The sequence below is a fragment of the Sordaria macrospora genome, chromosome 3, assembly GCF_033870435.1.
Source record: "Sordaria macrospora chromosome 3, complete sequence".
Classification (NCBI taxonomy): domain Eukaryota; kingdom Fungi; phylum Ascomycota; class Sordariomycetes; order Sordariales; family Sordariaceae; genus Sordaria; species Sordaria macrospora.
Window position 1 is genome coordinate 2,937,633 of NC_089373.1, and position 26,822 is coordinate 2,964,454.

At 52.1% G+C, this 26,822-nt stretch overlaps 10 protein-coding genes across 10 annotated transcripts; 4 read left to right on the plus strand and 6 right to left on the minus strand.

Annotated features, from left to right (window-relative positions):
* Positions 1-1,191: 1,191 nt before the first annotated feature.
* SMAC4_04693 (uncharacterized protein) lies at positions 1,192-2,544 on the plus strand (the record flags this gene model as incomplete). The annotated part of the gene is made up of 2 exons (XM_003346472.2): positions 1,192-1,817; positions 1,980-2,544. The coding sequence occupies exons 1-2, from the start codon at positions 1,279-1,281 to the stop codon at positions 2,542-2,544; spliced, it is 1,104 nt and encodes a 367-aa protein (XP_003346520.1). The 5' UTR covers positions 1,192-1,278.
* A 474-nt stretch (positions 2,545-3,018) lies between these two features.
* SMAC4_04694 (uncharacterized protein) lies at positions 3,019-4,528 on the minus strand (the record flags this gene model as incomplete). Its single annotated transcript, XM_003346473.1, has 2 exons — positions 3,019-3,901; positions 4,032-4,528. The coding sequence occupies 2 exons, from the start codon at positions 4,526-4,528 to the stop codon at positions 3,019-3,021; spliced, it is 1,380 nt and encodes a 459-aa protein (XP_003346521.1).
* An 886-nt stretch (positions 4,529-5,414) lies between these two features.
* Positions 5,415-6,449, plus strand: SMAC4_04695 (uncharacterized protein; the record flags this gene model as incomplete). The annotated part of the gene is made up of 1 exon (XM_003346474.2): positions 5,415-6,449. The coding sequence occupies one exon, from the start codon at positions 5,415-5,417 to the stop codon at positions 6,447-6,449; it is 1,035 nt and encodes a 344-aa protein (XP_003346522.2).
* A 1,134-nt stretch (positions 6,450-7,583) lies between these two features.
* Positions 7,584-9,825, plus strand: SMAC4_04696 (uncharacterized protein; the record flags this gene model as incomplete). The annotated part of the gene is made up of 3 exons (XM_003346475.2): positions 7,584-8,804; positions 8,903-9,036; positions 9,170-9,825. The coding sequence occupies 3 exons, from the start codon at positions 7,584-7,586 to the stop codon at positions 9,597-9,599; spliced, it is 1,785 nt and encodes a 594-aa protein (XP_003346523.1). The 3' UTR covers positions 9,600-9,825.
* A 684-nt stretch (positions 9,826-10,509) lies between these two features.
* On the minus strand, positions 10,510-14,643 carry SMAC4_04697 (uncharacterized protein). The gene is made up of 4 exons (XM_003346476.2): positions 12,110-14,643; positions 11,473-12,050; positions 11,291-11,412; positions 10,510-11,224 (listed from the first exon to the last, which is right to left on the minus strand). The coding sequence occupies exons 1-4, from the start codon at positions 14,108-14,110 to the stop codon at positions 10,824-10,826; spliced, it is 3,102 nt and encodes a 1,033-aa protein (XP_003346524.1). The 5' UTR covers positions 14,111-14,643; the 3' UTR covers positions 10,510-10,823.
* A 447-nt stretch (positions 14,644-15,090) lies between these two features.
* SMAC4_04698 (uncharacterized protein) lies at positions 15,091-16,207 on the plus strand (the record flags this gene model as incomplete). The annotated part of the gene is made up of 3 exons (XM_003346477.1): positions 15,091-15,807; positions 15,870-16,052; positions 16,100-16,207. 3 exons carry the CDS (start codon positions 15,091-15,093, stop codon positions 16,205-16,207), a joined length of 1,008 nt encoding a protein of 335 aa, XP_003346525.1.
* Positions 16,208-16,402: 195 nt separating this feature from the next.
* On the minus strand, positions 16,403-17,146 carry SMAC4_04699 (uncharacterized protein; the record flags this gene model as incomplete). Its single annotated transcript, XM_003346478.2, has 1 exon — positions 16,403-17,146. Exon 1 carries the CDS (start codon positions 17,039-17,041, stop codon positions 16,403-16,405), a length of 639 nt encoding a protein of 212 aa, XP_003346526.1. The 5' UTR covers positions 17,042-17,146.
* A 2,306-nt stretch (positions 17,147-19,452) lies between these two features.
* SMAC4_12851 (uncharacterized protein) lies at positions 19,453-21,387 on the minus strand. Its single transcript, XM_066091109.1, has one exon. The coding sequence runs from the start codon at positions 20,986-20,988 to the stop codon at positions 19,723-19,725; it is 1,266 nt and encodes a 421-aa protein (XP_065946514.1). The 5' UTR covers positions 20,989-21,387; the 3' UTR covers positions 19,453-19,722.
* A 719-nt stretch (positions 21,388-22,106) lies between these two features.
* SMAC4_04700 (uncharacterized protein) lies at positions 22,107-23,291 on the minus strand (the record flags this gene model as incomplete). The annotated part of the gene is made up of 2 exons (XM_066090161.1): positions 23,037-23,291; positions 22,107-22,968 (listed from the first exon to the last, which is right to left on the minus strand). Exons 1-2 carry the CDS (start codon positions 23,057-23,059, stop codon positions 22,107-22,109), a joined length of 885 nt encoding a protein of 294 aa, XP_065946515.1. The 5' UTR covers positions 23,060-23,291.
* A 1,140-nt stretch (positions 23,292-24,431) lies between these two features.
* Positions 24,432-26,472, minus strand: SMAC4_12111 (uncharacterized protein; the record flags this gene model as incomplete). The annotated part of the gene is made up of 2 exons (XM_003346480.2): positions 24,432-24,626; positions 24,700-26,472. The coding sequence occupies 2 exons, from the start codon at positions 26,470-26,472 to the stop codon at positions 24,432-24,434; spliced, it is 1,968 nt and encodes a 655-aa protein (XP_003346528.2).
* Between the last annotated feature and the right edge of the window lie 350 nt (positions 26,473-26,822).

A 26,822-nucleotide genomic window follows, 5' to 3' on the forward strand; every position in this document is an offset into this window, starting at 1 on the left:
GTGTTCTCTCAATTCTAAGTCCTACCAGTCTTCTCTCCCCTTATTTTCGAGATGTACGGTAGACGTGCTGAGGCAGAGAAAAGTATGCAGGCAGGACACTTGGTAATTAATCCTCCCATGGTTACTTCCGGTTGTTTTCTTCTAATATTTCTGGTCCGCTAGCGGCCTTCTGTTGGTGTCCTTCTTTCTTTTTTTTTTTCTGCTGATTTTTCCCCTCAAATGTGGCAGATTTGTATTGCTCACTGGAAGTGCATTTGCCGCTACCTGAGGCCTGCGTTCTCATGCGTCCAAGCCTACCGCAAGCAACCGGGCCTTGATCTTTAGAATCAAGGAAAATCGGGCATAGTTTGTAAGCACAATACAATATGTATGCTCCTTGTGGATTTTATCTAAGACGGTGATTTTGCATGTATGTCAATACCTTCCCGCTCTGTCTCTCCGTCGTATACTAGGTCAAACGGACACGGCACCAAAGGGATTGATGCATTCGCTATTGGGAAGGCAGGCAATTCAAGCCCTGACGAGTACAATGCTTCGAGTTGTCAACATATGTCCTTCACCATTTTCTACGGACATAAGACACCCAAATGCGCGCGGTAGGGTTACGTAGGATGCCTGGTTTTTTTCTGGTTTTTAAAAATATAAGGCCTGCGCCTTTGCGGTATGCACATCTTTCATGCAAACTTTGGCCGGTAAGGTTCTGCATTGAAAGGTGTCAACGTGCCTTCCCCTCTTTCGTTGTCGAAGATAACCAGATTTGATTATCTGTTCAAAACGTATAAATACCTTCCTTGTCCTAGCTATTCAAAACTTCCTCCGTCTCCCGAAACTCTTCTCACCCACAACCTGTTGCTTTTCCCATCAACATCTTCTCGCAAGATCTACAATCATGACATCGCCACAACTTTGATCATCTTACTCTGGCCCATCATGGTGTGTCACAAACATGAACCATTCGACTGCCCTGATAACCCGTGCCCCCAACCCTGCCCTGATTCAAACCAGTGCGGCAGTTGCCAGGACCGAAAGCGGGATTTCCAGCAAATGAAACATGGCATCTTCTCCAAGCCATACAGGTGGGAGACCCTGCCAAAGCCTTTCGGACCTCTCGGATGGGGATACTTCCCATCGAAGGACGACTGAAACAAACGTCTCGAGTGGGAACTCGAGAAGAAGTACCTGGAAGAGAAGGCCGGAAGAAGTAACAACCACAAAGCCTCAGCGAGCTGGATCTGGTCTTTGTTCCCATGCTTCAGAGAGCAGCAGAGTGCGACGACGATGGCAACGGAACTTGAAGACATCCAGCTGCTCACGAAACCGACGCCACCAAAACCAGCAGTCCGAGATTTCAGGAACCTTATGGTCTCGTTCCATTTTCCCAAGGAGATCCTTCAGAAGCCAGAGTGCATCCCCAACCCAACCGAATGGTTTGTTGAGCTACGTCACTACTTTGTCGACCTTCCGCAGCAGCTCGGGCAACTTGAAGAGTCTTCGACGATGACTGCCAATACCGGTACCGGCACCACAACCACCACTACAGACCATGACGAAGACGTACGCAGCCTAGCTCACTGGAAGGACTACCAGATACCGGATGGTGCAGCTGGCGAGTCCATTCTCGGATGCAAATATAATTCTCATCAAGCGCGATACCCCAACTTGAAGTGTACTCGTCGAATCGTGTTCTCACAGCGAGCAAAGGACGGCAAATGGTTGACCGGTCGTTGGATGGTTGTCGCCTACGTCTTTGCCTCCACCCCTGACGCTCTTCAGCAGCTAGATTGGTGCCAATTGATCTCGTCTGATACCGTGGCTGAGTAAGTTTATCTTCAGTGCTTATCCCCCCCCCCCCACTTCATCTCACTGCCTGTACCAGCCCTTTCTATGGTGGTGTTGCAATAGCCTCTACAACATCGGTGTCTACCGGGACCAGGTTTTACCGCTAGTATGGAACTGACACCTGTTCACCGTCCTCTTAGTCTCCATGCCTACAACGTAGGGCCAAAGAAGCTCGAACACAGCTATGCTCTAGAATTGAGAAAATTCTACCAGCTCGATCGAAGCCGACCACAGTATGTCTATCGATACAGCGGGACAACAACCAAAAAAGCACAGAGATATTGTGCCGAGAAGAAGAAGAATGAAACCATGCAGGCGAGTACCCGGGCCGAGTCTGAAGAGCCTGAAGACGAGGGAATTTGGAACACGCAGATGGTACCTACTGTTCACCAACTGGTATCTGCCCCCTGCGCGGCCCTGTGGGATGAGAGATCCCCGAAATATGCGGGAGATGTGCGGATCCCTCCTGGAATGCCCATCCCCCTGGAGCTCGAGGACCTTTGTCATTTTTTTCATGATAGGGAACATCCTTCCCCAGTCCCGTATCATGTAAGAAACGAGGCGGTTCCTCCTGGAATGGCTATCCCGCAACAGCTCGAGGACCGTTGTCATCTTGTCGACCGTACTTGGCAATGTTTGATGATGGGAGCTGGTGGTGCCTCAATCCAGTATACACCTTTGGACAAGGAATGGGATCTGATTTGATCGATCACTACCACCAAGGAAGACGTAGCTAACCCTGACCTCACGGTGAAGATGGTCGTTTCGAGACCTGACGAGTAATGTAGAACACGAAGATGTCGCTCACATTTTGTTTTCATATTTTGGCTTGGATTTATGCCCCTGGTCAGTCTGATCTTGTGGGCGGCTGGAAATACTTGTCTACCTCTACCATTCTCTACATGTACGCTAGGTATCAGGAAACAAATATCAACCATCTTTTCGCAGCGAGAATACATCAAGTCAAGGTTATGCAGGGCCTCAACTTTTATACGCGAGGTATATCTACCTAGGTACCTACCTACCTCTACCTACACCATGATTTTCTTCCCTGAACTTATCGTAATCTTCATCATCTCCTTTTCTCCTACCCTTCCTCGAAACAAATCTTAACGGTCAGCGTGGAATTCTGAGCGAGGTGCTCTTGGCGAATTTCTACGTCGAACGGCGTTGTCATGTTCATCGATGACGAAAGAACCTTGTCCAAAACCATGATCCTCCTCCTCCCTTGTTGTCGTTCTCAGGTACCACCGGCCACGGCCCCGGCCCCGGCTCCAATGTCTTGCTCCCCTCCTCACCCTCGCCATTGCTCTTCTTTTGTAGAGGTACGGCCGTTTTTGTCCATCTATCCCAAAGGTAATCCCCCTCTGCTTCTCCTCCCACCCACAACGCCCGTGCGAAGAAATCCGTCATGAGGTCGTTCGGAGAAATGACATTATAACATTGTACGAAATTTGTGCGAAGGTCCATGGGGATGTCGATGATATACCTAACTTGGTGACTTACTTCTTCCATGTCTGCAGTGTCTGCTAGGTGTTGTTGTTGTGAAGAGGAGGACATGGAGAGGATGTATGACACGTCGGCTATGTCTCGTTTTGTCGAAGAGGAAATAGAAGAAGGGGAAGATGATGATGACGATGACTGTTGTTTGATCATGCAAAGCTTGTTGTGAAGGATGTAAATGAGCTTTAGACAGTAATACTGCTTGCTGTTGGGGGAGAGGGGTGAGGAAAATGCAACGAGATTCCTTTCGTGTTCAAAGTCGGAGAGTACTGGAAGGTGGGCTTGGTGGAGGTTAAGGTTCTGGTTCTGGTTCTGGGTCGTGTCATTGTCACTGTCACTGTCATTGTAGTTGGATGGGTGCTGCTCATGGACATGGCTGCTGACAAACCAAAAATTGACGCGCACCCAACGAGTACCTGCGTTGATGCTATTGTCGTCGTTGTTGTTGTTGTCGTTGTCGACGTTGTTATTAGGATTACCACCAGTACCCATCTGCACAAAGAGGGTCTTTTTTGTGATATTTTTGACTCCTGAGAGGAAAACTGACGGGCGAAGGATCCTGCGGGTGATTGTGAGTGAGTGACAATTCCCAGGTGGGGCGGGAAAGGCGCTGCCGAATATTTAGGCATTCCCAAGGACCAAAATTGCCACTGGGCATGATTGTATGAAGGCTTGTGGTGCCTACCTACCTCAGCTCATCCTTGAAGATGGTAAGCCATGCACTCTGGTCAGCGTCGAGGATGGATAACGGAACCGCCAAGTCGACGTTTCGACGAACACCCTGCATTCCGCGAAGTTGGAGAGAGAAACCTCCCATGACGGCATAAGGGATGTCTTCCTTGTCGAGTAAGTCCGTGACGATGTCAAGCGCAGCGACTAACTGGCTTGTTGTTGCACCCTTGCTGGATGACTTGAGTATCTCCCACTCATGGATGCCACAGTATTCCCCGGGTGTTGAGGGGGGCAGTGGGTTAACATTAAGGTAATCTTCGATGATGACGAGACTGCTCTCGGTAGAATTGTCAACCTGACTATTTCCCGAAGAATCAATAGCAGGACAGTCTTGCGGAGACACCAAGACAAAACTGCTCTCGGTAGACGAAATATCGTGACTGCTGCCCTGTGACTCCATAAGAATCCTGTTCTGCGGAGATACAAGGACAAAACTGCTTTGGGTAGACTCCATAGTTTCCCATATTGCTAGAGAGGTCTCGCAAACGTTGTGGTTATGTTCCGTTCAAGGCGTTGAGTGCTAACGTCGCTGAATGCAAATGTCATTTCCTATTTGAGACGGGGACGAGAAAACCTAAAGACTGGGAACAGATAGGTACTTATACTAGATGGTCTCTTCCTTCTGGGACTCAATACTGAGCTCGTCCAAACTGTGAGTAGGCCCATAGACTAACAGGTGCTGCCCAGAATGCAACGTGTGATGATGTTGATGAACCCTTGAATCTGTCCATCATGGATGGTATTCATGCTCGCGATGGGATGAGACGCCATGCTGGAAAGCCCAACGGCATGGTAATGTTTCTTGCAAGCCCAAATAATGATAGGGCAGATGACGATGGAAGAACAATATGGTTTCCAGGTTGGTGGGACTCGGGACAATCGGCAAATGAACGTTACTGCTGAACCACCAGAAGCAACGCCATTTCAAGATTTCACATTGCCCATCAATCACGTAGTTCGTTATCGAGATTAAAATGTATTTCTTGTCCCCTTGTCAAAGTTCTGTTCACATGTCGTTAGCCCTGGGCTTTCCTCAAGGAGCATCTGGCGAGGGTGCACTAACACTTGCACCAGATCCAGCCGCCAGAGCCCAGATGCCATTGGGTTCCCCACCTGGTCATTGGGGGCGACTCCATCAAAACTGGTGCACTGACCAATCATGAGTACCGGAGTGGATTCCGCTCGATCGTCGCCAGAAAGAGACGTACCCAGTCACGCCAATTCCAACGTCACTCATCGAACTGCCCTCAACTTCAGCCGTTTGCAAGTAGCATCACCAACCTTGCCGGTGGCCTCCCCGACGGCCCGACCCATTTACCTTTCCAAGCGACTTTCATTTCATGATCACACTGGGAAAAGCGAGCCGCTTGCATATACTCCAGGCTATTGCCACCCAGCGCGTACCAGCTGGCAAACACGCGTCATCCAGTCCACAACCGATTCCAAGAAAAAGAACATGCCAGGAAAGAAAACCTGCCGTCTGCACGCACACCATGGCTGAAGCTGCCGAAGACCCAGAAGACTTCGCCCAGCCCAAGGTAGCACCAGTTAGCCATGGCTTGCATGAAAGCAAAAAGCGCAATGCCTTTGCAGAGCTGATGGCGCCCAAGCCCAAAGCAGCCAAGCCAGACGCTTCCACGGGTCCGTCATCAGTCAGCGCTCGTTCCTCCTCGCACAAGGAAACCAAGAAACCGGGAGCCAAAACAGCAAAGTCACAATGGAGCAGTGCATTGCTTGAGTACATTGACCATCCCGACCGCTTCCCACAGCAAGTCATCCGTGTGACGGACAACACGGTCCTGATTCGCGATGGCTTCCCCAAGGCCACCGTACATCTTCTACTCCTCCCCCGGTCTCCCGCTCATTACGACCTGCACCCACATCAGGCATTCCAAGATCAGGGCTTCCTTGCCATGATGCGACATGAAGCTGTCAGCGCCGCCAACCTAGCTGCTGCCGAGCTCGAACGCAAGCTGTCGACCTTTTCTGCGTCGAGCAAAGCACGCAATGAAGCCATGGAAAGAGGCGTCCCCTTCGACCAGCTTCCACAAGGCCGGGATTACCTGTCCGACATCCGTATCGGCATGCATGCCCACCCTTCCATGGACCATCTTCACGTGCACATCATTTCGCGTGACATGCACTCGGATAAGGTCAAGCATCGGAAGCATTACAACAGCTTCAACACGCCCTTTTTCATCCCTCTTGACGATTACCCGCTCGCCGGGGATGACAAACGACGCAGCACTTCCTTCCAGAACGCAAACCTGTCCAAAGGACTTGTCTGTTGGCGCTGTGGACAAGAATTTGGCAACAAGTTTGCCGAGCTGAAGAGGCATCTTGAAACCGAATTTGAACAATGGAAGAAGGAGTGAGCTTTGGACTACGATGAGAGTTTCATGTGCTTTCAATACGAACCTATGACGTTACAACTTCAAGGAGGAGCGAGCAACAATCTGAATTGGGTCGACGGGATTCCCTTGTGTGAAAATACTTTTGTCAACCATACCCCAGTGTGATGAGGGGTACGTCTCCAATTTTCGATAGCACCAAATCGGGAGTTCTTCGTAATACGCGTCGGTACGAGGCTATTCGAGCATGCAAGGCGGTCGCGACGCAGAACCTCGGCTGGTCATGCATCATCACTGCATGTTGCTGTTTTCCACCCGAGAGAGTTGGAGTCGCGCACTTGGAGGAGATTTCTCCACAACAACAAAAAGTCGAGACAAAACACTGACAAAAAATCTCCATCATCGATCGTTCTCCGCATCAGCTAGTCTGTCCCAAGTTGCTAGTTGTGATGTGTTGAAACAACAAGAAGAGATGTCGAGGCCACCAGTGGGCACCTTCACTGTTTCCGGTTCCTGGGAACCGACAACAAGCGAGGCATTCAGTCCGGTCCCGATCAAAACATGTCCAAGACCCTACGTGACCAACCCGCTCGGCCGTGGGGATTTTCTCCAACGATGCCTGTTCACGTTCATCTTTACGCTTGTTTTGATTTCCATTGATGATGTCGACTTGATGTAGAATTGTGGCCGATAGCCCAGCAAGAGACATTCAAGAACCATCAAGATGCCAGTCACCCACCATTTTGGCTCTGTTATTAATTAGGGACTTCCTTGTAACAGTCACTCTCCCCGCACTCAAACCGACCGATTCGACAAGGAAACCGACAAGTTGCTACGCCTTGTCCAGAACGCGTATTCCTGTCACCCGCCTGCGCAGAGGCATCAAAAAGTATCTGCTACCGGAAGGCTGACCAAGCTGAGGGCTCACCCGACGTTCAAGGAACAGGGGCAGTGCTGGCATCAACAGCACAGGATCACGATATTGGTCTGAACAAGTGAGCACCCCTCCCCCAAATGTGGCCTTTACCCCTCAGCTTGCAGTTCGAAACTGCTTCACGCTGGCTGTATGGCACCGTTTGGCCTTGGATCTCACGATGTACGCTCTGACATGACTCGGCTCCGACATGGGGCTTAGGGGACACGGAAGCTGATGTTAAAATGTCAGACTTCACCACCATGCCAGTTCTTCAGGAACTTGGTGCTGGTCTTGCCAACACCACATTCATTCGTTTCACCACGTCATCGATACCACAATACTTTTATGCCACGTCAGATTGTGATCCTGGAATCATGAAACTGGCCTGCTTATCCTACCTTTGGGCGTTCTCCCTCCTCAACAGTGTTTTTCGAGGAGGGTTGGCACCTGCGATAGCTGCGTCAGCTCATTGTGTGGACCCCTCTTCCCTATCAGTGAAAGTCTCGGGAGGCATACTTCATGGAATTGTCAAGGAGACCGAAGATCCATGCGTACGCCAGTTCCTCGGGATCCCCTTTGCCCAACCCCCAGTGGGAAACCTTCGCTTTGCCCCGCCACAGCCTGCTGCGCCGTTTGGCGAACTCAAAGTCAAGAAGCTTCCCCCAAGCTGCATCCAATATCTCTCGACAGACCCGCCCTCCATCTACACCCAGGATGTGACCGAGTACAACGTCCAGGGCCTCAATGTCACCAGTCCCAACATCAGTGAGGACTGCCTAACCCTCAGCCTCTGGGCCCCGCCAGCCACCAAGAAAGACAGCCTCCCTGTCATCGTCTTCGTCTATGGCGGTGCCTTCAGCACCGGCGGTCAAGATGTCCCCACCCAGATTCCCACAGACTGGGTCCAGCGCAAAAAAGACCACATCGTCGTCACCTTCAATTACCGCCTCAACATCTTCGGCTTCCCCAATGCCCGTGGCATCCCCCTAACGGAGCAAAACGTCGGTCTCCTCGACCAACGCCTTGCGGTAGAATGGGTTCGAGACAACATTGCCGCCTTTGGCGGTGACCCTACCCGCATCACCCTCTGGGGCCAAAGTGCCGGTGCAGTTTCCGTGGGCTACTGGCAATACGCCTACCCTACCAAGCCGATCGTCAACACATTCATCATGGACTCCGGCAACGAGCTGACGCCGTTGGCTCATAGCCTTGACGCTGCTCAGTTGGGTTTTACCCGTATTGCGGTCGAGGTGGGCTGTGGGAATCTCACCGCGGCGGAGGAGCTGGCGTGTATGAAGTCTAGCAACGTCACGGCCGATGCCATCATCACTGCTCTGCAGACTGAGAATGCCGCGGCGGGCACGGATTTCACCAAGGTTCTCTTCTTCACGCCGGTGATCGATAATGCCACGGTGTTCCCCGATTATACGGCTCGGTCGTTGGCGGGAGAGGTTGCCAAAGTTGTAAGTTTTTGGCTTTGCTTTGTTCTCCTCTGCTCTGCTTTGCTCTACTTCGTTCGAAAAACCTCGACAGATAGGAGACTAACACGACCCAACAACAGCCCACAATCCTGGGCAGTAACGCCCAAGACGGCCTCGCCTTCGTCAGTCTCAACCCGAACAACACCGTCAACCAAACTGAAGCCTTCGAAGCGACAATTGACTTCTTCTTCTGCCCAGCCTTCAAAGCAGCCACGTACGTGTTCCCATTCCCACCTTCACCTCTCCTTCCCCCCTTTTCCCCCTCCGCCACTTTACTGCAACCCAGCTCCATCCCATCCCATTCTATTTCAGCTCAGTACTAACATTTTGGTATGTGTCAACAACAGTAACCGCCTCCTAGCCTCCGTCCCCCTCTTCCGCTACATCTACTTCGGCAACTTCTCCGACGTTTCGCCCTCCCCCTTCCTAGGCGCCTACCACGGCGCCGAACTGCCCCTTCTCTTCGGCACCTACGACGTCTTCCCCGAAACTTCCACCAGCTCGCCGCCGCCAGATGAGAAGCTGGAGGTGGCCACGAGCCATGCGATTCAGGACGATTGGGTGGCTGTTGCTGCTAATGGCGTCAGCGGGCTGGAGATGAGGGGGTGGCCGGAGTACAGGGATGTGGAGAGCGGGTTGGTTAGGAGTTATGGGGTTGCTAATCCTAATGCTAACGCTAATGCCAATGGGGGCTCGGGCTTGGGAGGGGTGCCGGCTGGCGTGGCGGATGCGAGGGCTATTGAAGGGTTGTGTCCAGCTATTTATCAGCCTGCCTGAGTGAGGGTGGTGTGTCTGCCTAGGTGAGGGGATCGATCGGGAAGGTAGATGAAAGGTTGTTTGACTAGGTGAGACTGGAAAGTGAGGGAAGAACAAACGAGGGGAGGGACATAAAGTGTATCGAACAAGCGTCGGTGAAGAATTACTCAACATACATAGCATGCTGCTTAAATTAACCCTGTTAGTAAGTACCTGTTTCTCATGCCACGCCCAAACGCTGCCTACCAATAATAAATTTTTTTCCTCTCACTTGTCCATGTTTTGGCCTACTATGAGAAGCGAGAGCGGTTGGTAAACAGAATAAAAGGCAAACAAGTAGGTATACGCAGATCAACACCAACTTCTGACTGCCTAAATAAATGTTCCTCCCAATCTGGTTGGTCTTTGTTTGTGTAGAGGTATACACGTCCTACTATACTTATTCATCCGATTCTCTCTCTCCATATAGCTCAGCGATGGGGTGGTGATGATGATTGTGACGGCTGGCACACCATCTGGGTTGTCACATGCCTGCCATCAAGATTCCCATCACAATCACATGGGTCCCATTCACTGCCCGGGTCTGGCTGTCGCTGGCGGTCTGCAGGCGGGTATAAAACCCGGGCAGCTCTGGTATTGAGCCTTCCCTTCCCTTTTTGGGATTTTTTTCCCGTCCCCTCTTCAACTTCTTATTCTTCGCAAGTCCAAGCCACCTAGTTAAGCAGTAGTTCGACAGTCATCGCACACTGCATCGTATGCAACTTTCCTACGCCGCTGTGACAATGTTCGACGATATTTACCTGGTACCTATGTAAAAGTCGATTGACAGATACGAAACCTGGCTCCTGCTCCTTTGTAAACATGCATCAGCATCTACTGGTACATCTGCATTTACTCAGGTCCGTACGTACATGTTTGAGACGCTAACAGCTTAAGCACACAGCAAAGGGCGGATTAATAATGATTGAATGAATGAATGAACCTCCGGTTAAAAATTGAAAGAACCAGGTGCAAACTAAACAGCCGAAACTTTTTTACAAGTTTGGTAGTTACCTACTGTACTGCGATATCGCTTATTTTGCATCAAGACAAAAAAGAACACATGACAACTACAGTACGTCCACCGTCTTTCTTTTCATCCCCTCCATTTCACCCATATAACCTTTGTACATACATCATATACTGACAGACCGGGATCCTTTGAACAACCAACCAATCAAACCGCTCCTCACTCTCTACTCATCTCTACTGACCCCCCAGCTCCCTCAGATTCTCCTTCTCCTCCACATTCAAATGTTGATACCACCGATCATTAAAGTTGCCGATATTCTCCGTCGCGACGCGCACAAAGAACTCGACCAGGTACTGGCGGGTCTCGTCATCGCGATCGCGCGAGAAGGCGTTGTTCCCCTCGGCCCAGCCCATGAGCTCGGCCTTGGTGGATCCGAGGCCGAGATCGAGCACGTCGGGCTCGTCCTCCCAGCCTTCGTCATCCTCGTCGTCGTCATCATCCTCTTCTTCTGCGACGTTCTGGGCCACGGCCGCGGACCGGGCGTTGGAGTGGTTACCGGCTGTGGCGCCGAGTTCGTCGACGAGGACCTTGACGATCTTGAGAGGAGCAGGGATTTGGGTGAATTGGTCGGGGTCTGTGGGGAGGGAAAGGTTAACTGAGTGGAAGGGGGAAATGCTAGAGTGGTGGCGGGGCGACTTACTCTGCTTGGCACGAGATCTAGTCCTAATTCTGGTATCGTTGTTGATGATAAGATCACCTTTGACCAGGGTTTCGTTTACGCGGGTATCGTTAAGCTCGTACAGCTTGGAGAGGGCGATGATGCTGCCAAAAAAAAGTCAAGTCAGTAACTGCTACCGAAGACAGGAATCGGGACGGACATACTTCTGGCGAATCTCATCGTATCCGGAGAAGATGGCCGAGTTCTCGAGCCACTTGCTGAGGACGATCTGGAGTCCGTTCTGGCCGTCAATAGGAGTCTCGCTAAGGAAGTTGATGACATCCCGGGCACCCTCCACGGTAAGAGACAGGCGCGCAAAGACGAGGATGAGCGACTGGATGATGGCCACTTCTTGAGCGGTGTGCAGACGTGCGGCAACCGCCCTGAGGAGCTGAGCAAGGTAAGGTCCAAGACGCTGGGGACCAGCCTTCTCGACCAGCTCGGCTGCGAGACCACCGACATCTGAAGCAGCATTATCCTCCATTGTGGGGTCCAAAAGGCGGTCGATAATCATCAGGCAGACCTCGAGACCGGAACGGCCGTTCTCATCGTTCCACGCAAACACTTGTTGGTGATCATGCATAAGCATGTGCTTGACAGCCTGCGTGCCGGGACGCAGAACCTCTCCCTCTGTTGATGACATCAGGAGCCTGGCAAGCTTGGGCAGACTGTGTTCGACGAAGCCGGCAGGAAGAGGCTCCACGCCATACTCGACAAGGATTGACAAGAGTTCAACGGCGAGCTATGAAGTGTCAGTACAGTAGGCACAACCGAAACAAGGGGGAGGGATACAACACATACGATCATAAGCGGGTCGTCTCCGGTGACGTTGGCCGCGTCAAAGGCACCAGTGACAGATGGCAGAACTTTGGCGCAGAAGGCTGGGTAAGCAGTCGCATCCTTCATGGCTTCGGCGATCTCCTCGAACGCTTCGCAGACGCTGATTTCTACGTGATAGTTGGCAGCACCGTGCCTGCCAAGTGTGAGCAGCATGTCAAGAGCAGTGCTATCAGGTTGGAGAACTGTGCGCATGTCCACGGCAATGGCCGCCTTGAGTGTCTCGACGATAGTTACTAGGAGGTCATCCGAGTCCTCCAGCGAGCCAAGATCCAGTCCACTCAGGTAACCCTGGATGGCTTGGAGTATGTGGCCTTGGTACTGAGGCTCGAGGGTGGATCTGAGGAAGCCGTCCATGGCCTTGATGCAGGCGACTTGAATAAGCTCCGAGTCGGAGGCTCCAACAGTCTTGATGGTTTGCTCAAGAAGACCATAGGCTGGGCTGCCAGCGGCCTGGCTTAGCGCAGCTCCTGCGAGGAATCCTCGGGCACACAAGACAGGCATATCTTGCCTGGTGATGGCGTACTGGATGATTTCTCCATAGGGGCTAGTAACCTCGACAGGGACGGTCTTCTCGCAGTCCAAGAAGTCGTTCAAGGCGCAGTTGAACAGGTATAGCGAAGCCTCCTGTTCGCGCCAGTTATTGGCGTTGCTACCAAAGAGAGTCTTGGCAACCTCATAAAGGCCTTGGAAGACCTTGGGTCCGAGCCATTCGCCGAGCTTGATAACCACATCACCGCATGCTGTCCTGGCAGTATAGTTGGCGCTGACACTCGTCTCTTCGGCGAGGAACAAAGAAACATCAATGTCCCACAAGCCCTCCTCCTCTTGGGTAACCTGCGAGTACGAAACCAGCAGCTGGTTGAGCTTCATGACCCATTCGATCTTGGACATGTCAGGTTGGGCCTTGATGTCGGCCTCAAGGTGCTTTTGTACAGGGCTAGCACGCAGGCACTGGTTAAGGAAGTCGAGCTCGTCCAGCACCAGGAAGTCAAGAGTATAGGGCAGGCCATCGCTGTCCTCCAGGCGGCTCTGGACTTCGTTGTTGATGAACAGGTCTTGATAAGAGTCCTGAAGTCTCGACAACTCTTGCCAGACGGCACTGAAGAAGGTGGGACTGTGAGGAAGGAGCAAAGAGGGGAAAACGGTCTTGATCTTGATCAGGGTCTTGACAACCTGGACCTTGAGTGTGATGGGACCGTACCAGCTTTGGGGCTGGGAACCGGCCTCTTCGTGGTCAGGAAGTGGTGAATTGATGACCAGCTCCATGAAGGGGAGCCAGCCGGCCAAGATTTCCTGGGCAAAACTGGTGACTTCCTTCTTGTGATCGTCCTTGGCCATATCCATCAGATCGAAACAGCTGCGGAACACGACGACGGCCAGGGCACGATGGTTCTGCTTGCGTTCGTTGTTGAGGGCAACATCGTAGCATGCCTTGATGATTTCGCGAGCGGTGCCGAAGAATTGCTCGTCAGTCAAACTCTCCTCGACAAGATCTTGAAGAATGCGCAAGGCACCGTGCAGCTGGTCGTCGCTTCCGGTGGGCATGACACCCAACACACTGGGGAGCAGGGTAGGCCATCTGTCGGGGAAGTCGGCCTGCGCAATCTTGCTGACAACCAAACTGGTGGCAACCTTGACCTTTCTGTCGCCCTCGCTTCCCAGGCAGAGGGCAAGCAGCACGTCTCTGAGTTCGTGCTTGTAGTGGTCCGAAATGGGGAAACGAGGAGCCTCGCCGTCATCTGGGCTCCAATTGTCCTCAATAAACTGGCGCAGATAGGTCAAGGCAGACTGGCGAATGCTGACGGGGAACGAGGCGTTGATACCGACGCGGGCAATGGCAATCGGGAAATCGGGGTTCGCTTTGGCGTGGGAGAGGTCGAGCTCGGCCTGTTTGCGAGGGCCCTCGTCGGGAAGCTGCGTGTTGGCAAGCAGCTGCGCCAGTTGTTGCTCCATCTGATCCATTGTGGGGTTGTTACAGGACGAGATATGTGGTATAGATGGTGGGATAACAGTGGCCGCGTAAAGATGTGAATATCGATAGCGAGATCAGGGTAGTACGATCGAATCGAGCTTCCCAATATTCAGTCGAGGTATAATCCTGAATGGCCGTTCGGGGGTATATGGTAGGAGTATGCGCTGTAAAGGGTAATATGGTATCGAAATCGGAATCCGGATCGGGTAGTTGCGCGCAAATGTCGAGGTGCCTGAGGGATTGCACGTGTCGAGAAGGGCGGAGGGGTGTTGTCGTCCAAGAAAAGGTAAAAAGGCAAGCTCCTGGGACGGCCGCTTTATTTCAGTCGGCAGAGCGAAAAAAACAGGACGCGATAAAGCACGTCCGTGATAATGTACCTCAAATGGGGGAGGTCGTGATAGTTCGTGGCGCGACAGGAGCGGAAGCTATCTGAAGATCATGGAAGGGGAGAGTGGAAGGAGTTTCAAGGTGTCGAGCTTCTTGTGAAAACGCTACAGAAATACGGGCTCTTCTGGCGCTAGTTTGGGTATGCTAAAGAACATATTATGTACAACCATGGCAAAGTGCGGGGCATAGTGGGGCTCATCACCTGCTTTGGCGTTAAAGGTTCCAGTCCTTGTCAAACGCGGTCATTGTCCTCCACGAATTTCGCGCGTCTCATCACGCAGTCTCAAGGGAAGAGACGTCTCAAGTTTGCGCAAGTGCAAGTGAAGAGGGATAGATAGGAAAGGACAATCATCTTTGTCCCACCATTTCTACTCTGAGCCCATCTGCCACATTGACTCTGCATCTCACACAAAAAAATCAAGATATTTTTCTTCTTCCTTTGGCCACTCAAACCACCCTCTTCTTTGATCATCACCTCCATTGTCAAGTCAACAAAGTCAAGTGACGAGATACATCGTCGGTGCCAGTCAGATACAAACCACATCTCATCGTCCCCATATAACGAGTTTCATCATCATTGATCATGTCTTCTCCTGCTCCATCGTCGCCTTCTCCCCTTCGTTCTCGACCTGAACACCATCGCCAACATCACCATCAGGAATTCTACGAAGAAGCCCCCTCTCAGCCACTGCCCTATGATGCGAGTATCGCCCTCCTGCAGTCCTTCAACAATTTTCTCGTTGTCGCCATTCACAACATCCTCTACTACCGTGGCATCTATCCCCAACCTACCTTTCTCTCTGCCCGCGCCTACAACCTCCCAGTGCATCAGAACCGCCATCCGAAGGTCTGCTCCTGGATTCGCGATGCTGTCAAAGCCGTGGCCGCTCAAATCGCCGAGGGTCGTGTATCACGCATCGCCGTCGTGATTCACTCCCCCTTTGAAGTAACACAGTCGTCTGATCCCACACAATCAGCATCAGCCCAGACCATTCCCCCAGGATCGGTTCTTGAACGCTGGATGTTTGACATCAGTAGATTCCCAGCGTGGCCCGGAGGTGCCAAGCCAATGCGAGACTTTGAAAGAGCCCTAGCCAAGGAGTACAGAAACGAAGACAGTCGAGACGACGAGTACTATTTTCCCACCGCTCAGACGGTGAGCTGGCCCGATCTCGACGAGCAGTTACGTGGTGCACTACGACGGACAGCCTATGCGGCCGAGAAGATGGATGCCTTGCCCGAGGGATGTACGTTTAACGTGGCTGTGGAATTGCGAGACGATGCCCTTGCGCCCATTGGGGTAAGTCTACCCTCTTCCTTCGCCGGCCAAGCGGCTTAAGCTGACATATTATTCTGAATTAGCACCCCCAAGCTTGGATTCCCTCCGAACCCAATCTTCAGCCCGCCTCTCGCTCAAAACCGGAGCCAGGCGCAGATGTGGGAGGTGCCAAGACGACACCAATCCGCTCTGTCGAGGCAGGCGCCTTGTTCTTCGAGTGTTGGGTCGAAGAAGGGAAGGCGAAGGAGATGTTGGAGGAGTACGCAGTATGACTGTCAGCACAGCAGTCACCTTTGCTCATCAGTCAATACAGATCGCCGAGGGTTTGGAACCGCCACTCTTCAACACGGCAACACGCGACACTGGTAAAGCTGGCTTGGGTTGCAAAGCATTCATATTGACGGACTACTTCAAGCTCTAGCGAGCTCACTGCCTGCTCGCTTCCCATTTTCTACCCATTCCTTTCGAAACACATTTCATGGTCCTCCGTACATGTCGCCAAACCGCCCTCGCTCCCCTGCCACTTCGCTCTCCAAACCTTCCCCCTTGAGAAACAAAGAAAACTAGTCGAAAACATGACTGGCATCTGATCTTCGGCCCTCGCTCTGAAGGGCATCTAGGAGTGGAAGATAGCCCACAGGACCTTGGAGTTGTTGCAGTTCATCTCTCCCTCAGCACCAACCCTGCCGCCCGACTGGAACTTGTTGATGGCATCCCTAGTCAGGTCGGAGATATCGGTGCTACCGACACTAGCACCGTTGAAATTGGCGCTCTTGATGCCGAATACGCACGTGCGCGTAATAACGAGCCTGCACCAATCACTGCCAGCCAGGTCTGTAAACCGACTGGCAGAGTAGTAGCCATTGGCAGTGCGGTAATAATCACGGACCTCACCGCAATCGCCGGTGGTAGGCGAACCACCGGTAGTCTTATTGATGAAGTTTGAGTTACCACATTGGTCAGCGTTGCCGCCGTACCAGCTGAGACGCTTCTCCTTGTTAGGGTTGAGGGATGTTCCGTGCTCGTCAACGAAGCGCTTGAAGGTGGGGTGGACGAGGACCGTGTGGGTGGTTCCGTCGGCGGCGGTTATGGTGTCTTCAACATAGGCCTCAGTCTCGACCTTGTACACGTAGCCATCGGGGGAGACAGCGGTCTTGATCTCGACCTCAGAGGTGATGGCAGTGTCCTTGGGGATGACGGCCGCGGAGGCGAGGGTGGTGGCAGTGAGGCCAAAGAGGATGGTGGAGGCGCGCATGTTGATGGCTTGGGCAGTGGTCTTGGTGACTAGGTTTTCCGGTGAAGGATGACGGTCGGATAAAGACTGAAGTGGTCTTCAAGGTGGAATGACGAGGATGAGGATGAGGGCGAGGGAAAAAAAAAAAAACATTCTTCACGGGGAGCATGTTGATGCTTCTTATACTTCTCCGACCAGTGTGTGACTGCTCTGGGACAAAGGATAAGACGTTGAGCGTTGCATCCTCGCTTCTGTTTGTGACTGAAGCTGAATCCGCTTTGACTCAAGCTGCTTTCTCGGCCCCCGAGTCCTAATCATCATGGTTGACCTCCTTAGCTTTGGATATGGCTCCATTACGGCGAACGGAACGAGGTCAAAGTGTGGACACACGATGTGGTCTGGATGTGGAGTTGGACAATGGTTACACTGATGTGACTTGAAGCCTCAACGCGGAGAACGCATGGGCTGATCAGATTCGAAGGAACAGAATCACCCTGGGCATTCAGAGTATGGAGTGGTACCCAGCTGCTTACCCGACGCTTGGCCGACTGATGAAGCAACGAGCTGCTTGCCTACAATCCCATCAATGCATTCCCCTCCTGCCAAGATGCTCCTGACCTCATTACATCCTTAGCGTTATAAGGGTCTGCATCATGAGGGTAGTCAACGCCACATCGTCTTTATTCGCAAGAAGGCGGCATCTAAGATGACAGCTCTGCCATGACAGCTCTGCCAGGTAGAGCCTATTACTCTACTTGATATTTCACGAAAACCACGGGAAGATATTGACGTCAGTCATACTATGGGTCTAGCTACCACCGCACACGGGAAACACCGCAATTGATGCGGCCGTTCAGCAACACTTGCTTCCACTTTCACTCGAACAATTAGGTTCTTACAATAGCTGACATTGCGGCAGTTGCCGTCCTCTAGCCCTATCGCATACCGTGGCGTAACGGCGTGGCCCTTAGACGTCGGAGCGAGCTGAAGTGCCAAGTGCCTGGACCCCTGATTCTGATAATTCCTGACAGGCTGAAATTTTTGTTTGGAACCGCCCACGAACGATGGTGATATTTCCCCGACCGAGACTTTCGCCGCAGATCGTTTAACCTAATAGCCCATCCTATGCCTCATCGAAAGCAACCCAAGAGATAGCCAAGATTCAATACCAAGCTGTGTTGGTGTAGCCTTTCAGTATTCCACACTACGGTATCAAAATCAACCAGATTCTGCTTTTCTCTGGTATCGTAGCATAATAATCCCAACGCCCAGGAACTTCAGACTCCACAATCTTGTATTTATTCTCCGGACACAGCCCTATAAGGATTCCGAACCCTGCCACGCCCCAGGTACGCCCAGAACTGGCCACAGGACCCTGGCTCCACTCCTGCCCTGTTCCTGTTACTACCTTCTAAACGTAGGCGTCAGCTCGTCACCTAGAAGAGGGAAATTCTGAACTATAGGCAGACACCCTTTATGTTGGTGGCTTGATGCAAGATGGACGGATCCGAACTTTGACTACTACATATCAACATCTGAGTAGTACAGATCGGGACACACGTCCACACCTTTCAGCCCCGCCGTTGACCGTCGACCGTTGACCGTTGCAAACTTGACAACTTTGCCGTTCAGTCACAACGGGACTTGACATGTTATGTTATTAGTGTAGACCTATGTAAGTTACTCTAGTCTTCCGCCCTCCCGCTCCGCTCCACACCTACTACACACCACATTAGATACATCTACACCATATCAGTCACACCTACACACCCAACACCCTACTACTAGTACTACTACCCTACAAGTCAAAGAAGAGACCGACAGACTTTTCCTCTTGTTCAGTTACGGGGTTTTTACCTCGGGTTCTACCTACTAAGGTACAATACATACATCATGCAATCAAGGTAAAACCTACCTACCTACCTACCTATCTTTGTGTGTGATGGTTGCCAGTCAGCCAGCCAGTCCAGCTTTGAGAATAAGAATTCGGTTCCACGCTCGCTACCGATGCAGATTGTAGGTTACCGTAGACATCAAGGTACCTACCGTACTTACTCACCTATGTACCTCTATCTGTGCGTTTCGTGTCTTCCAAGAGGGTAGAGAGGGATTGTTGCCCCCTTGGCGTCAGACGGACGGACCGCGACCGAGGAGGCGCCACACCGGCCGCAATAGCCTACACTACTATTCTAGCCTACTAGGTCTAGCAGCCGCTCTACATACCTAGACGTACACTAGTATGTATATTGGCTCCTTGGATAACGTCGAACATGAGAAGGGGGTGAAATCACGGTACTAGTTATGGTTGTATTAGACATCTAACCATGCATGAACGGGGTTGCAGATCGGAGTTATTCGTATATTTCCTCGTTTGCCTCCACTCCTATGGGTAGGGAACTCCATCCTACCACTACAGAAAGGGTGTTCTCACTTCCTTTTGTGCTCACCGGTTGAGCAGTTTGCATTGCCAATGCATACTACTTAACGTCGTCACACGATAGTTCCGTTTCGTGGTGCTGCAACCTCCTATCCAGCCTGATCGGCCTCCCATTTCCCTCGTTATGGTTTCCTTCCGTGACTGTCCATCGTTGGGTGGACTGCCTCCTACCCTTCGAACCAGACCAAGCCACATCATCAAGACAAGACACAAACAAGGGAGCTGGGCCACGGTGTCCTTCCTCCCGTCACTTCACTTTCCCCCATCAGATAATATCCCCTCCAAACCCTCCAAAGCCACCCCCTCCACCAAATCCACCGCCTCCAAATCCTCTCCCTCCCCGTCCATTACCGCCAGGCCTATTTCCCCCAAACCTCGGCGCACCTCCAGGGCCAACAGGGTCCCACCTAGCCCCAGGCGGCGCTTGATCATCATACCCTCCATCTCCTTCATCACCTCCACGGGGTCCCTGGAAAAGCGGATCATCAAAAGTCGGATGCATCCCACCAGTCCCTCCAAGTCCACCACCACCAAAGCCACCAGGTCCGCGCCCTCCAGGTCTCGGCAGTCCACCAAGCGGCGGCGCAAAAGATCCCCTAATCGGATCATCGGGTCCCAAACCAGCTGGGTATAGGTCACTTCTTCCGTAGTCACTTCTTCCTCCTCCCAATCCTGGGTTTGGGTTAGGTCCGCCAACCAGGCCCGGTAAGCCGCCGCCGGCGCGAGGGTGGCGGTTAATCTCGTATTCATCCTCAAAGTCGGGCGGGGGAAAATCGCCGGCTGGGATCGGGCGACGGGCAGGCGGGTCGAGGTCGTTCGGATAGGGGTATGGTTGAGCTGGATCGGGCATCGGGTTCGGCATCCTGGGAGGTCCAGGCGGGTTGCGAGAGCCACCGGCGCGATGGCCGGCGTCGTCTGCATCCTGGCGCACTGCGCGGTCGTCGGGATCTTCCTGGTATCCTTCCTTTTGCAAACCGGGGATGAGACGCTGGATGATGTTGATCTTGAGTAAGGAGGATAGGTCGGCGATGCGTTCCTCGGAGATGAACACATTCTGCAACTTCTCTGGCAGGTCGGAGCGGTCCTCCTCTCCTTGTCCATCGTTGGTGATGGTGATGCGGATGGGCAAAGCTGCTGCTGAAACGTAGTCTCTGGTGGTAATATCGAATCGAGCAATCCGCTCGTCGCCCACGCCCAGGCCACGGATCTCAATCTTGGAGCCCATCCTGTCGACGCGGATGACAAAGCGCATGGATGATTGTTCGTGGGCGTAGACGAAGCAGTGTGAGGATAGGCTGGGGTTCCAAGTGCTGGGTAGGCGCGGGGCTAGGGATTGGCATCCGGATTCTTCAGGCTTGTCTTCGGAGAAACCGAGCAGGCGGAAGCCGACGGACACAAAGCAGGCGTGCGTGAAGAGCGCGACGGCATCGAGGGACGAGCTGAGGTCCGAGGTCGTGTCGTCTTTGGCGTGCGTGGGGAGGGCAGCGGCCATGCCATCGAGGATGGAGGCGGGGGTTAATGGGGGCGCCATTGTGGTGTCGCTTAGTGTGGTTTGTTGAATATGTGGGTGGCTTTTTCGGTACGGAATGTTGGTGTGATGTTAAGGGTTTCGAGTTCTGAGTTTGCGACTGATGTGTCGATGTCGTTTGCAAAAAGGAAGTTGGGTGTAAATGGAAAGGTCCGTCGTTGTAGGTCGTTATAAGTTCACGTCATCCGTCTTGCGGCGGGAGGGAGCTCAGTTCATAGTACCCCGAGTTTACCCCACACCACCTTTAGGCAAGCAAAACGCAACGTCAATTCGGTCTGTAGTGAAACTCGAGCCGAGCCTTGTACGTGGTTAGGCAAGTTGATGGAGGCAAGATGTAGGGCTGTGATTAGTCGTTCCAATCGTTGGTGAATATCGCTGAAACAAAAATCGTACACGTACTGAGTGAAGAGGGAGATGGAGGATTGTTCGGCTAAGGGTCTGCCCTGGTTAAATGTACTGTAATTTATGGTATGACGCCACTCCCCCTTCAGCCCTACAACAGTGGGGGAGCCCCAGGTGACGATCAGCACCAGGTCCCTTATCTTATCGGCCTTATCTTATCGTACCTTGGAGAAACCTAATGGTCCCGTCTTGTCTCTTCGCTCCTTCCTCATCCAAGACACTCTTCACTCATACAATCAATTTCGCACCAAAACACACAAAAGTTTATTACATCGTAAAGAATCATACATCATTACATACGCGCACACTAAACCAATCCTCCGTGGCCATTCTGTACCGTTACACAGCAAAGGTTTTGCCCTATCACCATCAACCTGATAGCCACCCTTTTGGAACCACTCAACCAACATCTACACTACGGGGTTACTAATGATGGTGATGATGGTGGCTGTAATACCCAATGGGCCAATTCTGGTCCACGATATCCGCTCGGATGTAAAGAGCTGATGAGTTCAGAGCATACTTTGAGTCTTCGGGATGTCGATCCAAGCAGAACTTTTTGTAGCCGGGGAAGGCGGTGCTCATAGGCCGCTCGTGAGGTGGCACCGGGATGGGGGGCTGCTGGTGTTGGTGGTTTCTGCTTTTGTTAGTGATTCAATATTAGCTTCATCAACGACCAAATCATCATAAAGGAGGAACAAAAGCTGAAAAAAAAAGACTCACAACCCATCACCTCCACCTCCACCTCCTCCCTGCCCATGCCCATGATCCCTAGATCCCCTCCTTCCACCACCGCCGCCACCACCCCCTCCCCTTCCCCCATCGCCCCCCTCACCAAAGCGACACCCCCCATCATGCCACCCATCCGTAACCTGATCCCTCCACAATATCGCAGCCGGCTGCTTCGTCCCATCGATCCTGATCTGCATGATGGGAATCATCTGGTTCGGTGCGATCCAAAGCATCTGATGACGATCAATACCATTGATATCTCTCTCCTCGTTGGGCGTGTCGCTGTCGAATACGGCAACAAACACGCTCTCGTCATGAAAGAAATCCGACCGGCTGACTAGGTACCGCTTCTCGTCGTCCGAGTAGTTGGGCGTGTCGTGGAAGACGAGATGTACCTGCGAAACGCCCGGCATGGAGGGGATAGGGAAGCCCCAGCCTGGGAATTCGGGAGGGGCGGGAGTACCATTGTTGTTGTGGTTGTTTTGGGGGGAACCGTAGTGGTTGCCGTTGCCGTTGCCGTAGGGGTTGAGGTTAAGCTGGGGAGAGGTCAAGAAGTGTACGAGATCGAAAGCGATTTCGTGTCGGAGCATGGCGCGCTTGTCGTGGTCACGCCGGAGGGTGGAGGTGGTGGTGGGCGAGGAAGGGTCCGTCGGCGAAACGTCCCAGAAGGAACCGAGCTTGTAGCAGACGATTTCTATGACGCCCCATGCGGAGAGGGGTGGGAGGAGAGGCAGGATGCGGGCGACCTTGCGGGAGATGGAGTACTCTTGGAGGAGGGGGGAGTGTTGGATTTTGAGGAACTCGTTGTATACGACCAGGGAGCGGTCTTCGCTGGACATGGAGCTTGAGCTGTTTGGTGTGGTGTTAGCATCATGGTGGTTATTTGGAGGTTCTTGGAGGATTAAATCAGGGCTTACGAGTCTTCGCTATCGCTGGACATGGCGAATTTGTTTCCTGAGTTGTGTTAAGGTTGGTGATTGATGACGCTCTTGGTGTAATAGAAGAAACGATAGCTAATTGGTAGAGGGGAGATAAATGCCAACAAACAGACAGACTCGGCTTACAAACAAAAAGAAAGCTTGCCAAAGTATCCAAACGAATGTTCCGACGAGTAAAGACCAGCGAAATGGCAGCTAGTACTGCAGCTTCTACTGGTCACTGGACTGAGGAAGTTATCGATGTTGTGTCTGTCCAATCCTTCCCATATTTATACTTTTCTCAATCCTTGAGCCTCCCATGGACGAATTGCCCCGAACGAATTGCCCCGAGCAAAACCAGGGATCTCGATACAAAAATGATGTCCCATGAACCCTGCTTATGAACTTCTTCTCTAATGTCAAGTCTGACAAACGGATGTAGACTTGAGTGCCCTGCCCTTGCACGCTTTGGTTAAATCACCGGTCTTCAACGGTCCATCCAGGAGCGGCTTCTCCTCCTTATTCTCTTTCTACTCTTCTCCTTCTTTAATCCCAATGGCAACAGCCTTCCTTGTCAGAACCCCAATCCCAAGTCATGGTTTCCAGCATACTTCAACGGGGTATTGGTGCTTCACCTCTTCCCGACCTACCACCATGTGGTCATAAATAATCATGTCATAATCCACCACAGTGTGTCCTCCTTTTCCTTCTCCATGACCCCATGAACCCCCCCTGACCTTGAACCCAAGAGCCCCCAAACTATTGTTGTAATGTTCCACAATCCAGTACCGAAGGTGCATCTGTTGGTACCCGTGTAACCGTCGCACCAAGGAGACAAGACAGAGAGGGGAGTGTGTGTGTGTGTGTGTGTGTGTGTGTGTGTGTTGTCATACAGCGTTGACTATTATTCCCGTAATGAATTGTCCCGTTTGTTGTTGTTGAGGTGGAGGCAGGCAGGTGTGCAGTGCCCGTGTACAGAGAACGTTGCCCTGTGTGACACCATATGCAAATGTCCCAAACCACCTTGCCTGCCTGCCTGCCCCCCAAATCCCAATTCGGTAACCTATTAAAGACGGTGGTCTTGGGGGCACGACAGACAGTTTAGCCATGCATGTAATGTGTTCTGTGTTCCCATACAAATTGGTCGTACATGTTTGACACATGCATAGGTAGGTGAGGTGGGTAGCGGTGGTCCAACGGGGAGGAGAAGGAGGGCCCGTCATCCCTCATTCGGCCAATTTGTGGTTTTTTTGTAGGTTCCAGAAGGTTAGGCTGGCTGGCCGCGGTGGGTGGTGTAAGCTCTCACCTTGGCTCTCACCTTGTCTTCTTTCCTTCCTTGCCTGCCGGGACTTATGACATCCATCTTCTAACGCCCTCCTATTGACCTTTCCTCTTTTAGACACTTGTTGGCGCATTCGGCGAGGGGCGGTCTACTGTCTCAAGACCTTCGTTGTGTCGACCTAGCCGCTCGGTTGCTTTGAGTTGTCGGAACTTGATGCCTGGAAGTGTTTCGAGGACATATATGGTATCAGGGTCAATGAGGTCGAGCTCATCGTCGTAACCAAAACCTTGAATGAGAATGCAGTCGTTCTGTTGGAAAGAGACATCAGCCACGGAGTTAGAGAGCTTTGAAGAGAAGGAGGGGGAGGGCAAAGTTGCATACCCAGTCTGTCCAGGCCTTGTCCAAATTCTGACACAATTCCGTGTCCTCCAGCTTGCGCCGGTTAAATACGAGGTTGCCACCCCAGTGACTCCGTGTGTAGTGTTCAGGCTGCAACCTGTCGTAGATCAGGTTGATCCTCTTCGCTTGTCTGAAAACCCCTTCTGAGAATTGACCATCTTGGCTGGCTCTTTGGCAGTCGCACGGATAAAAAAGTCCACGGGGTTTACACTGTCTACGGTAACAATATCCCTGCCTGTCGTCGGCCAAGTAAATGGTGTGCAAGATATGGGTGATGTTGGAGACCCTGTACTTCTGGTCTCTTTTTGACTCTGGCATGCAGACGAGGTCCCAGGATTGGCTTTGTGGGTCGAGCTCTGCATCTTCGAGGAGTCCTGACACAATATTCCGGTCTGTGATGTTCCAAAGGTTGTAATTGCCGTATGAAGCAAAGAAAAACCACTCTCTAGGTTCCGGAATTGGAGCGTACCAGCTCAGAGCAAGATACAATGTTAATAGATCATCATGCTGATGGACGGTAGTGGGCCAAGGAGGAACCGGACGAGAAGGGAGACATGGCAGCCCAAAGAAGGCCCTAACCTCTCCGTACCCTGAATGGTACTCGTCGGGGGACCAATTCAGCTGTCCCCATTCATTGATTTGTTCTTCATGAGCATACTTCCTTTCGAATGACGGTACTGAAGTAGATTCCTCCAGAGAGCCTTTGGTATGCCTTCGCTGCAGATACTCATTGTGGGAGTCCCACACATTTGTTGCAGGCGCTGCCACCTTTTGTGTCTTACGTATCCAGTGCTTGTTGAACATTCCCAGACTTTCCAAGCGCACAAAGTCTCTCTCTGTGCCTGGCTCTTGGTCAACGCCCCAAAGGGCCTCCTCGCATAGCCACATGCGGCACAAAGACAAAACGTCCCAAACGTCTGAAGCATCAAAGACGGCACGAAGATCCCTTTCCAGCTCAGTTCGGCCATTTTTGGGTGACTCTGGACTCGATTCTTCTGAACATGTTTGAGATGTTTCAGTGGAGACGGTTGAGAGGGCGTCATTCCACCATTCTTGATAGAAAGGGTACTCGAACAGGTCTCGTTGACCGTCCGCGTAGAACCCAGCCTTGGCGGCTGCAAAGTGTACGCCTGGCCAGCGAAGACAAGGAGGGTATCTGTCGGCCACTTGGCGAGCCATCAGCCTCCAAAGCGAAACATCGTCCGGGTGCGGAGCGACAGCAATGTCGGCTAACTCTCGACCGAATCCCCATGGATCTCCCGTCATTCTTCGAAAGAAATGTTCATTCAGCTCATCCCTTATCAACTTATCCACTCTCTCCTCGTGTGTGTCACCAGGGAAGCTCCCACCATGGCGTACGCTGAGTTTTTTAGCAAGATCATCACAATATCCAGCATCGGCGTAGACAGCTCCTGGATGATCATGGTCAACGAAACCAAGCAAATGGGCAAGGACATGACGGAGAACCGCATCGGCCCATGACCACCTGAGAAACAAGAGACGGCTGATCTCATCAATCTCGCGTTCGTTGTCTTTGGACAAGTCAATGATGGGGCTGGGAGTGAGGAGGACGGCTTCAATGAGGTAGCGGTCCAGTTCGGAGACGCGCACAAAGACGGTGTGAGTGAAACGTTGGCGGATCTCGGAGAATGAGTCAAGACATGAGATCTCATGGTGGACGTTCTGGACGAGACTTGTGATCTTGGGCGTGGTCAGTCGGAGCTGCCAGCGGAGGGAGTCGGCGGCTGTCTCCATGTCTGAGTCCTCTGGGAGGTCCCTCTATGACCTGAGGCAGAGTTTTCACAAAATATCAAAATTGAAGGGACGAGCGTACTAGTAGTAGCTCACTTTCACGGCAGGAGGGTTCCTTCCTAGAAGTCTACTACAACGCCGTCAGACTTCCCATTTGGACATCATTGTGTTGGTAAGCAGGTAACGCCCAATGATCCTTCCGTGTTACACAGACTGTAAGCAGTAAGCACACGGCAGGCAATCTGCGAGAGCAATTTGATTGGGTAAATGCACATGTGCGGCAGGCACAGTTGCCATACAGCCTGCCCGCAGAACTTGACTGCTTTGGGTTTTCCTTCGACAAGCGATTCTCC

What these genes read in the sequence shown, in the direction of transcription:
- SMAC4_04697 (XM_003346476.2), bottom strand. Translation starts at nt 14,110, where the DNA reads ATGGATCAGATGGAGCAACAACTGGCGCAGCTGCTTGCCAACACGCAG. An exon ending in GAGACGACCCGCTTATGATC is followed by an intron (nt 12,051 to 12,109) that starts GTATGTGTTGTA and finishes GACACTTCATAG; the next exon opens with CTCGCCGTTGAACTCTTGTC. An exon ending in TAGATCTCGTGCCAAGCAGA is followed by an intron (nt 11,225 to 11,290) that starts GTAAGTCGCCCC and finishes CCCTCCCCACAG; the next exon opens with ACCCCGACCAATTCACCCAA.
- SMAC4_12851 (XM_066091109.1), bottom strand. Translation starts at nt 20,988, where the DNA reads ATGGCGCCCCCATTAACCCCCGCCTCCATCCTCGATGGCATGGCCGCT.